General features: G+C 41.6%; 1 protein-coding gene across 7 annotated transcripts in view; it reads right to left on the minus strand.

The window, feature by feature from the left end:
- Positions 1–18,957, minus strand: part of LOC134353928 (transcription intermediary factor 1-beta-like) — a 137,669-nt gene that overhangs the window by 39,359 nt on the left and 79,353 nt on the right. For 3 of the 7 annotated variants that reach the window (XM_063062476.1, XM_063062472.1, XM_063062475.1), the window contains exons 2-4: positions 18,188–18,303; positions 5,856–6,003; positions 2,625–2,757 (exon numbers count right to left, since the gene is read on the minus strand). In XM_063062476.1, coding sequence (XP_062918546.1) covers positions 2,625–2,757; positions 5,856–6,003; positions 18,188–18,303 — 397 coding nt within the window. Of the gene's footprint in view, positions 1–2,624; positions 2,758–5,855; positions 6,004–9,227; positions 9,379–18,187; positions 18,304–18,957 lie in introns of those variants that run through there. The other 4 variants (XM_063062478.1, XM_063062477.1, XM_063062473.1 and 1 more) reach the window with 4 other exon arrangements.

Consider the following 18,957-nt stretch of genomic DNA (forward strand, 5'->3'; position numbering starts at 1 on the left):
AGCACTGAAGTATTGTGAGCGGTTTGGGCTCCTTATCTAAGAAAGCATGTGCTGATATTGAAGAGGGTTCAAAGAAGGTTCACAAAAATGATCCTGACAAAGGGTCTGAAACGTCGACTGCACCTCTTCCTATAGATGCTGCTTGGCCTGCTGCGTTCACCAGCAACTTTGATGTATGTTGCTTGAATTTCCAGCATCTGCAGAATTCCTGTTGTTCACAAAAATGATTCCAGGATTGAAAGGCTTGTCATATGAGGAGCGTTTGATGGCTTTGGGCCTCTAATCACTCAAATTCAGAAGAATGAGGGGGGACCTTATTGAAACCCAGCAAATGTTGAAAGGCCTCGACAGAGTAGATGTGGAGAGGATGTTTCCTATGCTGGGAGAAGTCAAAGACCAGAAAACAGAGCCTCAGAATAGAAGGATGTCCATTTAGAACAGAGATAAGGAGGAATTTCTTGAGCCAGAGTAGTGAATCTGTGGAATTCGTTGCCACAGGCGGCTGTGGAGGTCAAGTCATTGGTTATATTTAAGGCAGAGGTTGATAGATTCTTGATTAGTCAGGGCATGAAGGGATACAGGAAGAAACAAGGAGACTGGGACTAAGAGGGAAAATGGATCAGCCATGATGAAATGGTGGAGAAGACACAATGGGCCAAATGGCTCAATTCTACTCCTACATCTTATGGGTAACAGCAAGTGATCATCTTGGTCACTTTTCTTGAGATCACAAGACCCTGTTATATATTGTTAATGTGGAATGCTGCAAGTCCAGTTCACTGATTTATAGACAGATGGCAGGGGTGGATGGTGGGGATGCAGCAAGTTTATGAGTTTTTACTTACAAAGCAAACCTGGGAGGATGGTCACAAACGCATTTGGAATCCTACCCTTCTCAATGTATACGCAAAGCAAATCTAGGTCGTGGAGGTGATGGCAAAATGGAGCCAGATGGGGGAGGAGAAAGGAAGATATGAGACAGGCTGGTGGGTGGTAGGTGCAAACAGGTGAGGAAAAACCATTTGCAGATGGAGTCAAATGGGAGCTATGACTTTTCTCTTTGGAGCGAAGGAAGATGAGAGGTGACGTGATAAAAGGTGTACAAGATGATAATAGGCAAAAATTGAGTGGATAGCCAGACTTTTTTCTAGGGCAGAAATTAATAATATGAGGAGGCATAATTTAATGCGACTGAAGGAAAATATAGGAGGGATGTCAGAGGTAAGTGTTTTTTTTTAAAACACAAAGTGGGGGTGCATGGGACTCACTGTCGGGCATGGCAGGAGAGGCAGATACATTACAGAAATCTAAGGAACTCTTAGATAGGCACATGGAATATAGAAAAATGGAAGGATTAGATTGACTTTAAAGTTAAAAGAGCCTGCAATGTTTCTGTTCCATCTTGAATGTCCATGCCATTGGATTGTAAGCTACCTAAGTGCTCACACACAAGAACATCTCCAGCCCAGCCTCATAAGTGGCTGGCATGTTCTTGTGGAGTCCTCAGTCAATGGGTAAGCTGATTTTCTGGAAGCCTCCCAATTCTCAGACTGGGAAATCCGGCTCAGTCTTTGCGAATTTTAACATGACATAAGCAAAGCAGTCCCCATTCTCCCTGGAGAAAGTTAAATAATTAAGTGTTATTTACATTCAATGAAGCAAAATACTCCGATTTGTGAAGGCTGGTTGAAAATCAGCTTAACAATGAAATAGTGGTGAGTCAGAATAAATGGCGGCAAACTTCTGTTCAGGATGTAATAGCTGAAACAGATTTAGACCCCTGCAGTGAATAACATGTTTCAGTGATATGAAACAAGACAATATTGTAGCACTGTCTTGCTGATGAGATAAACTATGTAATTAGACAATACGTAGAAACCTATACACGCTTGTTCAGCTGGAAGGAGAAATAACTACGCATTTATCATGTATATTAAGAATAACACTCAAGTGTGCAACCATCAAGATTGAAGACTGTTTAATGTCAACTCTTGTACACAAGAATGAAATAATTGTACTCTGGATCCAATGCAGCACAAAAAAAACCCCACAAAAGATAAAGAACACAATAATAATTTTAAAAAGCACAAGCTATATTCTGTATTTATATTCATTATTTCCATAGATTGATTGAATACTAACAAGCTGAGACTAGGCTACATGCAAGGTGACTGGCGGAAAATAATAAAGTAATTTTGGAGTTGGTGGGTGAAGGTGTTGATCAGTCTTACTGCTTGGGGAAAGTAACTTGTTTTTGAGTCTGGTGGTCCTGGCGTGGATGCTACGAACCCTCCTTACTGATGGGAGTGGGACTAACAATGCATGAGCAAGGTGGATAGGACCTTTCATGATGTTACTGGCTCTTTTCCAGCACCTTTCTATCTATATCCTTGGTGCCAGTGATACACTGGGCAGTACTACTACACAGTGCAGTTACCACACAAAGCAACAATGAGGATGCTCTCCACTGCATATCTGTAGAATGACGTATCTACAGATGTACAAAGTCCATGTCACTTCAGCTTCCTCAGAAAGTAAAGGCACTAGTGAGCTTCAGGATTGACAGCAGAAGACAAATACAGGCAAAAGCAAAACAAACGTTTGCTAATTAGAGTAGGTTTTACCTATGATCTTTGTGGGTGAGAAGCTGGCAGTCTCGGCAGGTTAGTGTGTCACATGTCTCACAAAATAGTTTCAGAGTCTCCTGTCTGTGAATGGAGCAGAAGATTGGTCGCTCACAGCTTGTCCTCCCGTCTACTGGATGAATGAAAGCAAACACAATCAGAACATGGAAAAAAAATATCAATCCCATATTATCAAAAGTGCAGAACTTATTCAAGTCAAAACAAGCTCTTTCCTTTACCCACCAAATTCTTCATTTGTGGCAATTTCTGCAAATGGCTAGTTAGTAAAACAGAAAGTGCTAGAAATGGCTAGGGAACATTGGAGAGGAGTGCCATTAAGTTAACTTTTTCCAGGGTGGTGAAATTTCATCTGAATTTTCTACGTTTAACCAAGATCTCGAAAATAAAGTTGCCAGCTATCATTTGCCTTTCTAATTATTTGATACATCTGTGCGCTGTCTTTCTTTCCCATGTGGAGGACAACCCAGATCCCTCCGTACTACATCAGGGGAGTTTACATTCTGTAGAAATATAGCCTCAGTGGAGTTTAGGAGATTGAGAGGTGATGCATGCATGATTCTGAGAAGCATGGATAAGCGAGATATTGAGATTTCCTTGCTCTGATGGGAAAGTCTTGAACTAAGGGCACAGCCTCAGGATAAGTGGTCAACTGAGAATATTTATTTTGCCCTCAGTATCTCTTTCAATTCTGCAACTTCTTAGAATTCAAAGATGTAGCCATGGACAGTCACATGAGCCTTAGCTACACCTGCCTTTATGTTGTCTATGTGGTTTGTCATATGCTCCAAACCTACCCAGGGACCACTCAAGTCTTTTTTGTTACGCTAATGACTGCATCAGTGCTGCTTCCTTCACCTGTCAGGAACTGCTCATTTTTATCTTTGCAACTACCATTCTAGATGTCCTCATTCACTTGGACCATTTCTGATGATCAGCTCTCTTTTCTGGATCTGTCTTCATTGAAGATGATAAACTACTCACCAATATCTACTATAAACTGAGTTACCTCGATTACACCTCCTTCTGACCTGTCTTCTGCAAGAATGCCACCTCTTTCTCTGTTTCATCTCTGCCACATCTGTTCTCAAGACAAGGTTTTCCATTCTTTTTTCAGAAAATGGCTTCCCCTCTACCATAGTTGATGGAGCCCTCACTAGCAGTTCCTCCATTCCCAGACCTGCTCTCACCTTGCTCCCAGCAGCAAAAAAGCGATACAATACCCCTGGTCCTCATTTTCTGCCAATTGGCCTCCACATCCAGCATATCACCCTTTACCGTTTCTGCCAGCCGCAGAGTGGTCAGAAAACATTATATCTAAGCCTCCATCTCACTCCCTGCAGAGATCACCTTCTCCGTAACTCCCCAGTCTGCTCATTATTCCCTGCCCACTGGCAATCTCCTCTGCAATCATGAGGTGTCACACTTATCTCTACACCAACTCTCTCACTATCAAGGACCTAAACAGAGGCAGAGATTCACATGCACCTCTAACCCTAATCTATCGCATTTGCTGCCTCCTCAACACAGCGGGGCGAAGCGTAAGCAAGGCAACTTTTTTTGTAGATCTGCACTCTGTTCACAATGGCCATCTTGAGTTCCTTGTTGCACATCACTTCAACTCCCCATTGCCACATTGACCTGCCAGCCACTGAAAGCATTCACTGCCATGGTGAGGCCAAACTCAAACTGGAAGGATACTATCCTATATTCCACTTGGGTAACCAATGATACCAACGTTGAATTTTCCAGTTTCAGGTACCCTCCTTGGGTGTTCCTAACCTATCCTTACCGGTCCATCTACGTTCCTTCTCCTTTTGATCATCTTCTTCATTCCCCTCCTTTCCTGTTACCCTCTGCTATTTGGATCTATTTGCCCATTTACCACCTGCCAGCCCATTTACCTTCTCCCTCCTCTCCCAAACATGGTTCCATCTGCCCAAAACCCCTCACCTGCTTCCACCTATCACTTCCCAGCGCATCTCACCTGTGTGTTTTCAGAATATATTCCAAACACTGTACAGCTCAAAAATACATTGGAGATGGAAAGTGTTTGGTATAAATGCAAACATTACATGCATTGGATCGAAAATAAATCTTCACAAATAAATGGCCAGTTTACAAGTTGTGCAACAAAGTCTTGTTAAAACACACAAATTTTGGAGAATATATTGGGGGTGGGGGAAGTGAAAAATACACTTACCACAGTAAATCTGGAATCTAGAATATAGAACAGTATTGCCTTCAGCCCATCATGATACTAATTGAAACAAATTTCATCTGACTCTACATGGTCCTTATCGCTCCATTTCCTGCATGCTCAATATGTCCGTCTAAATGCTTCCAAATGCTGTTTTTGTATCTGCTTCCACCACCTCCCCTGGCAGTGCATTCCAGTCACCTATCATTCCTCGGCTAAAACAATTGCCTTGCAAATATCCTTCAAAACTTTCTCCCTTGACTAAGAGGATGATGGTTGAGGGTTGCTGGTTGTTAACACAAACAACGCATTTCACTGTACGTTTCGGCGTACACATAACAAGCAAGCTTGAATCTTGAAATGGAATCAGGGCATTGAGTGCAGGAGTTGGGATGTTATGCTGAACTAGTACATGAATTTAGAGTATTGTGTGCATTTCTAGTCACCTTCCTACAGGAAAGGTACCAAAAAGCTTGGAAGAGTACAGAGAAAATACACACGGATGTTCCAGGGACAGGCTGAATAGTTTAGAACTTTATTCCCTGGAGTGCAGGAGAATGAGGGAAGATCTTATGGAGCTATATGAAATTGAGGGGTACAGATTGAGTGAACGCATGCAGGCTTTATCCCCCTCAGGGTGAGACGAGCTTAGTGTGAAAGGAGAAATATTGAAGTGGAATCTGAAGGAGGGAACTTCTTCACTCAGAGGGTGCTGTGAGTGTGAAACGAGCTACCCGAGGAAGTAGTGGATACGGGTTTAACTGTAACATTTAAGGTAAGTTTGGATAGGTACCTGGATGAGAGGGGTATGGAGAGCTCTTAAGCGGGTGCAAGTAGATGAGACTAAGCAGAAAACCAGGCCAGAATGGGTCATTTGTGAGCTGTAGTACTCTATGATTCTTACTCTCAGTTTATAATAAATGCAAAGGCACTTTGTCACATCAAAGGCTGGCTTATTTTGGTCAGACTGACTGGCTAAAAAACACACAAATAGAAGTATTCAAAGATTCTACCTGTAAGCCCTGGATTCTTCTTGCTCATAGTGTGATCCTTTGTGAATTTTACCCTCTGGTGAGCCTCTACACAGGCATCACAGAGCCACTCCGCACACTCCACACAGAAGCTGGAGGACACAGCATTGTCTTCACAGCTGGTACATACCTGGAACAAAAAAAATCATTACTTGGGTCAACATCCTTTAACTCGCCACTTCTTCCTCCTCCACACCAGGAATACATTTGCTACTCAAACAAATTTTAGATCTGTTCCAGAATTTGGAAGACTCAATATCTTAAAGCTTGCTCACAATATAAACTGCTCCTATGGAAGCTGGAATCATCTTGTAGATAGAACTGAACATCAAGAACAGGTTCTTGAACTCAGAAGTAACAAAAGCCAAAAATATGTGGGAACACTTAGCAGGTCAGGCAGTAACACAGAAAGAAAAACAAAGTTAAAGACTCAGGTCTGAGACCCTTTGTTGAAACAGATTCCTTCTATTTTTCCTCAAAGCAAGGCTTGCTGTACCTGATCACGAAAAGCTGCCTTTTGCTACAAAATGGGTGGATAGAAATAGACTTGGTTTAAAGATACCCATGTTGAACAGTTCTGATGAAGATCTTGGACCTGAAATGTTAACTGGTTTTTTTCGCCCCACTGGTCTGCTGAGTATTTCTTGTGTTCCATGTTTTTATCGTAAGTAGTACTGCTATTTATTTAAAAAAAATACAATGCTTGTATGCTGTTGAGCATCTTAGTCTCACAAGCAAGATACGGTACCAATATTACATACTGAACTCTGTACAGTGCAGCTGCACTTATTAGAAATCTGCAATTCCTCATACTCAGTCGGAGTAGTGCAGAATATGGGCAATGAATTTGTCAGTTTCAGGTCACTTTGTTTCCTGTGTTACCGTCTCCTTCCGATCTACCTCCAGTCTCTATCATTCTTCCCTTTTCTATATACCACCCCAGCACTCCTCTCTCCCATTCGAACTGTCCTGATGAAGGGCCTTGGCCCGAAACATCAATTGTTTATTCTTCTCCATAGATGCCGCCTGACCTGCTGAGTTTCTTCAGCATTTAGTGTGTGTTGCTCTGGATTTCCAGCATCAGCAGAATTAAGTGTGTTTATTAATCTGTTTGGATGGGAAATGAAGGAAAGAAGAAACAAGGCAATCCTAAATGGCAACTAAATACAGTAACATCAAAATTACAGTTAGCAACCTGAAACAGGAACCTCGGCCAGATTTCTCCTCCCTAACCTAAGAATGCTGAAACCACTTTTGTTGCCTTAACCACAAGGCTATTCAGATTAATTCAAATAACCTTAAACAAAATGCAATCATTCACACTTCTTCATATCAAACCTCATCTGTCCACACTTCCTCCTTTGACAACTTTCCTACTATCTGTAAGTTTGCTACTTTTTGTGAGTCCACTTGCAAATCATTTATATACATACATGCATACATATACCTCCCAGACTAGAGGTTCCAGCACAGATCTAATGAAAATACCACCTCTATTTTCCTCTGTCTTCTATGGCCAAGACTATTTAAAATCCAATCTAACAAGTCTCCATAGATTCCATGTGAAAAATTGAGAGCACAGCATTAGTATGTTCCTGTTAGAGTAAAATGCAAGGTTAACAGGTTTAGGGAACCCTAGTTTGAGGGATATTGAGGCCCTGGTTAAGATGAAGGAGGTGCACAGCAGGTATAGGCAGCAAGGAATAAAATAGGTGCTCTGGGAGTAAAAGATTATGAAGAAGAACATTTGAGAGGGAAATCAAGAGGGCTAAAAGAACACAGAGTTCAAATTGATATTTTTGCATAGGAAATAGACAGAGTCTATAGGACTGAGGCAAAACCGAAGTGGAAACATGGACTGTATCCAGATTACGGAACAGAAGTTACTTGCTGCCTTGAGGCAAATTACAGTGAATAAGTCACCAGGGCTTGGTAAGGTGCCCCCTCAGGTCTTGTGGGAAGCTGGTGCAGAAATTGCAGGGACACTGGCAGAGTTGTTTAAAACATCCTTAGTCACAGGTGAGGTGCCAGAGGATTGGAGAATAGCTGTCTGGCTATCCTCCAGCACTGACCGGATTGTTGTTTCATGCTGAGATCCTTCATCAGTCTAGTTGCTCTGGATTTGTAGCATCTGTTTGTGGAGGATAGCTAACGTTGTTCTGTTGTTCAAGAATGACTTCAAGAATAAACTGGGAAATTATAGGCTGGTGAGTCTGATGTCAGCAGTGGGTAAACTACAATAAAGGCATTCTATGAATATACAAGCATTTGGATAGACAGGGCCTGATTAGGGATAGCTTTGTGTGTAGCAGGTCATGTATAATTAAACTTATAGACTTGAGAGGAGGTTATCAGGAAAGTTGATAAAGGAAAGACTGGATGTTGTCTAAATGGACCTTAGCAAGGTGGTTGCCCTTTCTCCCCCCCTTCACTTCTCAACCGCAGAGCCAGATTGAGTGACAGAGACTTGCTCGCTGCGGCTTCTCCCTGGTAGGGCATGCATCCCACCCATAGCCTCCAAAGTAGTTTACTTATTATTGAGGGGTGTGGCCACAGGGGTACTCTGCACAGGCTGCCTACTCCCATTCCCTCTCCTGACAGTCACCCAGGTAACTGCCTCCTGCAACTTAGGCATGACCATCTCCCTGTAGCTCCTACCTATCACCTCCACATTCTCCCATGTGACCCGAGTCATCGAGCTGCAGCTCCAGGGCTTTTTCACAGTTTCAATTTTTAGAAAGAAATAGATTACTGGAAAATAATGGAGAAAATCTGATGGACTGCCACAAAGCCAACATTTACCAAATGGTCTCCCATTTCACAAAGAAATATACTGTGTGTTATAAAATAATCTTTAGGAAACTATGCATAGTTTTTCAGGATTTGAGTAAATCTAGCTCCCTCTCTTATGGTGCATCAATTCAAGAAAAGGTTAGCTAGTGGCTCTATCAACACACAGCCAACCAAGGAACCATGAACAGGAGAGCTTGTTTCACAGTAAAACTGGATAGGTGAACAGATTTCATCTTATGAAGGTCAGGTTTACAGTGGAATTTCAAGCAAGATCAGGCAAAGAAACTTACTCAAGATAAAGATCACCCAACAACCACAGTGCAACAACAAAACCACATCCCACGTAATAAGGCAGCACCCTGAACTAATGCGCGGTTTCTGGAATCCACTCTCCCCTGGACCAACATCACTAAAGTGCAGGCAGCGTGCATTTAAAACTTTTAGAAAATAGTGGGAGGCAAATAGTTTGTTGAGAACAATTGCATTGAAGAATTAATTCCATCATTTCTTTCTTTAAAGTCTGCCATCCTCACAGTACTAGCCAGCGGTCTTGCAACTTACCTTAAAAAAACTTGAAATCATTTAGATCCTTTCTACTTCAAAATAGCTCTAAGTGCTTTGATTTTGAAGTGTTGTAATGCCAAAGTCGACTTGTGTATGGCAAATTTCATTGACTTCAATGGAGAGTTGACACAACAAAATTGTCGGGATGCTGAAATTTTGACATTAAAAAGTTTAAGATTGAAAATACTCAGCAGTGTTGAGAGATAGTGCTAATGCTTCAGGTCAAAGGCTTGTCATCAGAGATTTCAATACAAATGTGAACTTTTATTTCCACATCCTCAGATCCTGCCCAATTACAAGATTCATTGCCCCAGCTTAGTTGGCTGAGGCATGGATATAGATGGATACCAGAAGAACTCCACAGCCAACCTTCAAATTAAGTACACGAGATCTTTTATCACTCGTGGCCAGCAGTAATGATGACTGCTGACATCAGTAATTAATGTCTAAAAAACCAAACCTGCCTTGAATCCGCTTTTCCACAAGGCAAGGTGGAATCATATATTCACTTATGTGATGTGGGTATCACTGGTGAGGCCAGTTTATCTTAATTGTCATCATGAAGACAGTGCAAGCTGCCTTCATGAATCAATGTCATCCTCTAGTATGGGGAAGGATTTAGCACTGCGGTCTCCGTCACTTTTTATATTTTTCAGTTGTCTTCCCCACTTTATTTGTTCTTCATACTGTCCCTCTGAAGTCATCAGTTTATTTCACCCATATAATAAATGGGCACAGGGAAGAACAGGATTTCACTAAGATCTTAGGCAATTCCAGAAGCCAAGGAGGCATGGATGTTTTTGGAGTTCTGAATGGGCAAATTATGACTGGTCCACAAACAGAAGGAGAGAAGATACCTGACTATAAATAACAAGCACAAACATGAGGGTGCTGTACTGGAAAGCATGAAACATGAAGCAAGAGGTCTTACTTCTAAGTTCTTAAAAAAGAAAGGAGATAAAGAAATGGAAACTTGAAATTAAGTGGTTATGAGACCAGTGCCATAAACTTCAGTAGGCACAAATTGACATGCTAAAATTATATAACAGTACAGCACAGGAACAAGCCTTCGGCCCACAATGTTGTGCTAAATCAGTTAAATTAGTAATAAAATGGGTAACTAATCTCTCCTGCCTATACAATGTCCATATGCTTACATTTTCTTCATATTCATATGCCTATCCAAATGTCTTTTAAAAGTCTCTAATGTTTCTGCCTCTACCAACATCTCAAGCAACACATACAAGGCACTCACTACTCCGTGTAAAAAAAAACTTGTCCCTCACATCTCCGTTAAAATTACCTCCTCTCACCTTAAATGAATGCCCTCTGGTATTAACCATTTCAACCCTTGGAAAAAGTCTGCCTACTCTATCTATGCCCCTTATAATCTTATAAACCTCTATCAGATCTCCCTTCAGTCTCCATCATCCCAGAGAAAACCCAAGTTTGTTCAAACTCTCATTACAGCACATGCCTTCTAATCCAGGCAGCATCCCAGTAAACCTCTTCTGCACCTCTCCAAAGCATCAACATCGTTCCTATAACGGGGTGACCAGAACTGTATGCAATACAACATATGTGGCCTAACTCCAGATGAAAAGCTGTAACGTTACTTTTAGATTTTTGAACTCTGTGCTTTGACAAATAAAGGCAAACATGCCATATGCCTTCTTAGTTACCCTATCAACACGTGTAGCCACTTTCAGTGAGCTATGAATTTGAACCCCGAGATCCCTCTGCTCATCAACAGTGTTAAGGGTCTTACCCCTAAAAGTGTACTGTCTATTTACATTTGACTTACCAAGGTGCAACACTTCACATTTGGCCAGGTTAAACTCCATCTGCCATTTCTCTGCCTACATCTGCAATTGATCTATATCCCACTGTGTTCTTTGCCAGTCTTTTTGCTATCCACAACCACCAATCCTTGTAACATCTGCAAACTTACTAACCCACCCAACTGCACTTTCATCCAGGTTATTTATATGCATCACAAACAGCAGAGGTCCCAGAGCAGACCCCTGAGGAACACTAATATTGACAGAGTTCCAACTGTTCTGGACCAGAGGTGGTTGTTGTGGCACCACTCAGCCAGATTTTCAATCTCCCTCCTGCATGTTGAATCCAGTTCTGAATTCAAATGGCCAATTCACCATGTATCCACTGCATCTCAATCTTCTGAGCAAACCTCCCATGAGGGACCTCATCAGATGCCTTACTAAAATCCATGTAGGCAACATCCACAGTTCTACCTTTATCCATCACCCTTTTATCTTATCAAAAAACTCAATCAAATTGCTCCAACTTGCCCTATGCAAAGCCATCTTGACTCTCACTATTAGGCCAAGATTTTTTTAAATGTTGGTAATTAATTATTTTAGAAACTTTGGCATATCATTTTTACAATTTAAAATAGATATCCATATGATATACTTTGAAAATAAAAACACGTGGCTTACAATACCCCAATGAAAGAACTGGGAGTCTTGTGAAAATCAATTGATAATTTAGAACAACAGTTACAAGGGAGAATGGAAAGAAGTTTGCAAACAGGAACAAGAACGGACCTAATGTGGTTTGTTTGCAAACCATGAACTTTCCTATTAATTGATGTAAGAGATGAGCATTATATAGAAATAGGGAAAGTAAAAATACTGGCATAATTAATCAAATTAGATTCAAGTACAATATGCAGATTCCTCAAGGCTTTAAACTCATGTCATCTGCATACACAAATTAAACATGGATAAAGAAATTAAGTCGTAATCACTGGATCTAGATCATCAGGAAATGAGTGTTAAAGCTAATTTTGTATTTACAGCACATCATTGATACCCTATACCAAGCAGAAGCAATTTCAAACGGTACAAAAGTGACACTGGAACATATTTAGCACATGCTAATGTGTAGCATATTAGGTCAGAAGTACTCAAAATTCTCAAGACCATTTTCCGGGATATCAGCTAATGAAATTCAAATAAAGCATAAAGCCATACACTACTTCAATGGGTTTAGGATGATGACTTAGCGCTAGTTTAAAAAAAGAATTTGAATAAACAGCGACAGAAAAATTGATATCTTAAAAACAATAATGAATAATGTAATTTTTGACATAACAATGTTTAGACACACATAAAACTATAAAAGCAACCATAAGCAAAGCTCCGGATAAAAATGTTTCTTTCTGAGTAATGAAAAAAATAACTAGACCTTCAGTAGAAACACTTAACATATCTATTATTAACCCCACTTTTTAAAAAAGGAGGGAGAGAGAAACCGGGGAATTATAGGCCGGTTAGCCTAACGTCGGTGGTGGGGAAACTGCTGGAGTCAGTTATCAAGGATGTGATAACAGCACATTTGGAAAGCGGTGAAATGATCGGACAAAGTCAGCATGGATTTGTGAAAGGAAAATCATGTCTGACGAATCTCATAGAATTTTTTGAGGATGTAACTAGTAGAGTGGATAGGGGAGAACCAGTGGATGTGGTATATTTGGATTTTCAAAAGGCTTTTGACAAGGTCCCACATAGGAGATTAGTGTGCAAACTTAAAGCACACGGTATTGGGGGTAAGGTATTGGTGTGGGTGGAGAATTGGTTAGCAGACAGGAAGCAAAGAGTGGGAATAAACGGGACCTTTTCAGAATGGCAGGCGGTGACTAGTGGGGTACCGCAAGGCTCAGTGCTGGGACCCCAGTTGTTTACAATATATATTAATGACTTGGATGAGGGAATTAAATGCAGCATCTCCAAGTTTGCGGATGACACGAAGCTGGGTGGCAGTGTTAGCAGTGAGGAGGATGCTAAGAGGATGCAGGGTGACTTGGATAGGTTGGGTGAGTGGGCAAACTCATGGCAGATGCAATTTAATGTGGATAAATGTGAAGTTATCCACTTTGGTGGCAAAAATAGGAAAACAGATTATTATCTGAATGGTGGCCGATTAGGAAAAGGGGAGGTGCAACGAGACCTGGGTGTCATTATACACCAGTCATTGAAAGTGGGCATGCAGGTACAGCAGGCGGTGAAAAAGGCGAACGGTATGCTGGCATTTATAGCGAGAGGATTCGAGTACAGGAGCAGGGAGGTACTACTGCAGTTGTACAAGGCCTTGGTGAGACCACACCTGGAGTATTGTGTGCAGTTTTGGTCCCCTAATCTGAGGAAAGACATCTTTGCCATAGAGGGAGTACAAAGAAGGTTCACCAGATTGATTCCTGGGATGGCAGGTCTTTCATATGAAGAAAGACTGGATGAACTGGGCTTGTACTCGTTGGAATTTAGAAGATTGAGGGGGGATCTGATTGAAACGTATAAGATCCTAAAGGGATTGGACAGGCTAGATGCAGGAAGATTGTTCCCGATGTTGGGGAGGTCTAGAACGAGGGGTCACAGTTTGAGGATAGAGGGGAAGCCTTTTAGGACCGAGGTTAGGAAAAACTTCTTCACACAGAGAGTGGTGAATCTGTGGAATTCTCTGCCACAGCAAACTGTTGAGGCCAGTTCATTAGCTATGTTTAAAAGGAAGTTAGATATGGCCCTTGTGGCTACAGGGGTCAGGGGGTATGGAGGGAAGGCTGGGTTCTGAGTTGGATGATCAGCCATGATCATAATAAATGGCGGTGCAGGCTCGAAGGGCCGAATGGCCTACTCCTGCACCTATTTTCTATGTTTCTATGTTTCTATTAAAGAATCAAATATGCATCTGATTGGCTAATAGCACTGAGCTTTCTAAAGAAAAGCGAGTTTATAAATAACTGAAAAATTTTTATGCCACAATGCTTTTAAATCATTCAGGCTTTGAGAATGCCTAGGAAAAAAATATAAAGAGCAGCAAATCTTCAACATGTAATGACAGTAATATTTTGGATGACTTACTCTAGCAGCAGTAATAGATAATGTAGAATCTGTACTGATGTAATGGGCTCAGTTCTCTCACCCGTTATGATTTTTCATATATTACTTTTCATGTATGATTTACACTCTCAAATGCCAATATGTGCAAAAAAGTAGACTATATTCATTACCAAAGCGCACATGTCACCATATGCAGCCCCTGAGATTCATTTCCTTGCAGACATATTCAATAAATCCAAGTACCATAATGGAATCAATGAGAGGTTGCACCCAACAGGGCGGGCAGACGATGTGTAAAAGGCAACAAAATGTGCAAATACAAAACAAAAATAATAAATAGGGATTTAAGTTAATGAGGACACTCTCCATCTGATCACCTGTCACTGTCAGGACAAGTGCAATGGTCGGTCAGATGTGGAATAAAGCTTTGTTTTAAATAAAGACCAATTTCAGACATGAATTATCTGGGGTGGGTTGTAAGATAAATGTCTGTGACTCACAAGACCATAAAACATAACAGCAGAATTAGGCTATCTGGCACATCGAGTTTGCTCCGCTATTCAATCACGGATATCCTTTTTTTTTTCTCCTCCTCAACCCCAGTTCCTGGCCTTCTCCCTGTAACCTTTGTTGCCGTGTCCAATCAAGAACTTATCAATCTCTGCCTTAAATACAACCAACCACCTGGCCTCCACAGTTGCACGTGGCAACAAATTCCACAAATTCACCACCCTTTGGCGAAAGAAATTTCTCCGCATCTGTTTTGAAAAGGCGCTTCTCTATCCTGAGGATGTGCCCTCTCTCACCATGGGAAACATCTTTTCCACATCTACTCTGTCTAGGCCTTTCAACATCCAAAAAGTTTCAATGAGATCCCCCCTCATCCTTCTGAATTCCAGTGAGTACAGACCCACAACCATCAAACGTTCCTCGTATGATAACCCTTTCATTCCTGGAATCATCCTTGCGAACCTCCTCTGGACCCTCTCCAATGCCAGCACATCTTTTCCAAGATGAGGGGCCCAAAACTGTTCACAATACTGAAGGTGAGGCCTCACCAGTGCCTTACAAAGCCTCAACATCACATACTTGCTCTTGCATTCTAGACCTCTTCAAATGAATGCGAACATGGCATTTGCCTTCCTCACCGCTGACTCAACCTGCAAATTGACCTTTAGGGTGTTCTGCACAAGGACTCCCAAGTCCCTCTGCATCTCTGATCCCTGGATTTTCTCCCAGTTTAGAAAATAGTCAGCACATTTATTTCTACTACCAAAGTGCATGACCATGCATTTTCTAACATTGTATTTCATTTGCCACTTTCTTGTCCATTCTCCTAATCTGTCCGAATCCTTCTGCATCCCACCTGTTTCCTCAACACTACCTGCCTGTCCACCAGTCTTCGCATCATTTGCAAACTTGGCAACAAAGCCATCTATTCCATCATCTAAATCATTTATATACAGCATAAAAAGAAGTTGTCCCAACACCGACCCCTGCAGAACACCACTAGTCACTGACAACCAACCAGAAAAGGATCCTTTTATTCCCACTCTCTGCCTCCTACCAATCAGCCAAAGCTCTAACCACGTTAGTAACTTTCCTGAAATACCATGAGCTCTTAACTTGGTAAGCAGCCTCATGTGTGGCACCTTGTCAAAGGCCTTCTGAAAGTCCAAATATACAACATCCACTACAACCCCTTTATCTATCCTACTTGTAGTCTCCTCAAAGAATCCCAACAGGTTCATCAGGCAGGATTTTCCCTGAAGGAAACCATGCTGACTTTGTCCTATCTTGTCCTGTGTCACCAAGTACTCCATCACCTCATCCTTAACAATTGACTCTAACATCTTCCCAACCACGGAGGTCAGGCTAACTGGTCTATAATTTCCCTTTATGCTGCCTTCCACCTTTTTAAAAGAGTGGAATGACATTTGCAGTTTTCCAGGCCTCTAGCACCATGCCAGAGTCTAATAATTTCTGAAAGATCATTTCTAATGCCACCACAATCTCCTACGCTACCTCTTTCAGAACCCTAGGATCATCTGGTCCCAGTGACTTATGTACCTTTAGGTCTTTCAGCTTTTTGAGCACCTTCTTTCCTTTAATAGTAACTGCACCCACTTCTCTTCCTTCACACACAACATCAGGCATACTGCTAGTGTGCTCCACAGTGAAGACTGATGCAAAACACTTATTATTTCTCTTGACTCATTTTCTCACGGTCCTACATCCACTCTCATTTTTCCTTTATTTTTAACATATTTGAAAAACCTTTTACTATCCATTTTGATATTATTTGCTAGCTTGCTTTCATATTTCATCTTTTCCTCTCTAATGATTTTTTAAAGTTGCTCTCTGTTAGGCTTTTAAAAGCTTCCCACTAATTTTTGCTTTGTTGTATGCCTTTTACTTTTACAATGGCTCTGACTTCCCTTGTCAGCCATGGTTGCACTATTTTACCATTTGAGTATTTCTCTATTTTTGGAATAAAAGTGTCCTGCACTTTCCTCATTTTTCCCACACACACCTGCCAGCAGCTCCTTCCAAATTACTTTGACCAACTCCTCTCTCATACCACTGTAATTTCCCTTACTCCACTGGAAGACTGCGAATCAGACTTTACTTTCTCCCTATCAAATTTCAAGTTGAACTCAATCATATTGTGATCACTGGTTCCTAAGGGTTCTGTTACCTTAAGCTCCCTAATCGCCTCCAGTTCATTACATAACACCCAATCCAGTATAGCTGATCCGCTAGTAGGCTCAATGACAAACTGCTCTAAAAAGCTGTTTCTAAGGCATTCAACAAACTCACTCTTGTGAGATCTGTTACCAACCTGATTTTCCCCAATCGCCTGCATGTTAAAATCTCCCATAACATTGCCCTTTTGACTTGCCTTTTCTATTTCCTGTTGTAACCTGTGGACCACCTCCCAGCCGCTGTTGGGAGGCTTGTATATAACTGCCATCAATGTCCTTTTACCCTTGCAGTGTCTTAACTCAACCCACAAAGATTCAATATCTTCCGATCCTATGTCACGTCTTTCTACTGACTTGATGACATTCTTTACCAGTAGAGCCACACCACCTCCTCTGATGCCTTCCTATCCCTCCGATATAACATGTATTCAGCTCCCAACTACAACCATCCTTCAGCCACGATTCAGTGATGGCCACAACATCATACCTGGCAATCTGTAATACTGCAACAAGATTCACCCACCTTATTTCTTATACTACACGCATTTAGATACAACACCTTGAGTACCGTATTTGCCATCCTTTCTGATTTTGTGATTTGATACTCAGCCTGATGCAAGTAAGTCCCATCATCTGCCTGCCCTTCCTGACAGTCTGACTGCATGCTATCTTTACTTTTTTACCATCTGTCCTATCCTGAGTCCCTTCACTCCAGTTTCCCACCCCCTGCCAAATTAGTTTAAACTCTCCCAACAGCTCTAACAAACCTGCCCACAAGGATATTAGTCCTCCTTGGGTTCAGGTGCAACCCATCACTCTTGAACAGGTTTGAAGAGATCCCAAAGATCCAAGAACCTGAAGCCCTGATCCAGCTTCTCAGCCACATATTTATCTGCCAGATCATCCTGTTTCTACCCTCACTGGTGCATGGCACAGCAGCAATCCAGAGGTCCTGCTTCTCAGCTTTCTACCTAGCTCTTAAATTCTCTTTTCAGGACCTCATTGCTTTTCCTTCCTATGTCATTGGTACCAATATGTACCAAGACATCTGGTTGCTCCCCCTCCTTCTTCAAAATTACACGATCTGAGACACCCCTGACCCTGGCACCTGGGAGGCAACATACCATCCAGTATCCCGTTCAAGTCCACAGAATCTCCTGTCTGTTCCCCTCACTATTGAGTCTCCTATCACTACCATTCCCTTCTTCCCTCTTTCCCTTCTGCACCACAGACCCATGGTCAGTGCCTGGTTAAAGATCCATGATTGGTTCAGTTTCAGTCTGCACCACCCATAGCAACTATCATCCTAAGCGGAAGCTAGAATCACAGAATGACTCAAGTTGTGTGTGTAAAAACCAAGGAAAAAGCAAACCAACAAAATAAATACTACCTGGCTAACCTTCTTGTTTGAGCTAGTGTCCACTTCACCAGTGTCCCTTAGGAAGTAGTTTTCAATAATATCCTTTATGTAACATTGTTGTCGGCATACAGGGCAGGAAATAAGCCCTAGAAAAGAGAAACAAATTTAGTGTTACACTACTTTAAAAAGTTTCAAGTTTAATTATCATTCAACCATATATGAATATAACCAAATGAAACAGCGTTCCTCTGGGTTCATGGTGTAAAACAATTTATCAACAGCACAGCAGCACACTACACATAGTACAAATAGCATTCATGGTTATGATTTCACAAAAAATGAAAAAAAAATATAGCCCAAGTCCCCAAGTTGCCCTGGTCCAGCTTATTCTTCCACTAAGCGAACACTGCAGGGCAGCACCAATGGGAGGGGCCAGCCCCGGAGCAGTCCCTGCATCCGAACACGCCGTCTTCCTACCGGACAGGCAAGTTAGTTCTATACCATAATCTACGTAGAAGTCTTTCATGATGAGTTCTGCACAGCATCATGAAGTAACATATACAAAATTAAAGATGTAACAGAAATATGCCATTTCAAGGCTCTGCAACCATGCCACAAGACAATCCAAAGATATCAATGTCAATTTTAAGAGAGATTAAATGTCAGATTGCTAAAAAAGTTAATAATTTCACTTTCTCAACCAGTGCTCCCAACTCATGGATCAAGCCAGGGGCCCTAAAGTCAGCCTGTCATGAAAAGGAAGCTCTCACAAAAATCACAGCTTGTGGTTAAACTTCCTT

This window comes from Mobula hypostoma, chromosome 11 (assembly GCF_963921235.1).
Source record: "Mobula hypostoma chromosome 11, sMobHyp1.1, whole genome shotgun sequence".
Classification (NCBI taxonomy): Eukaryota; Metazoa; Chordata; class Chondrichthyes; order Myliobatiformes; family Myliobatidae; genus Mobula; species Mobula hypostoma.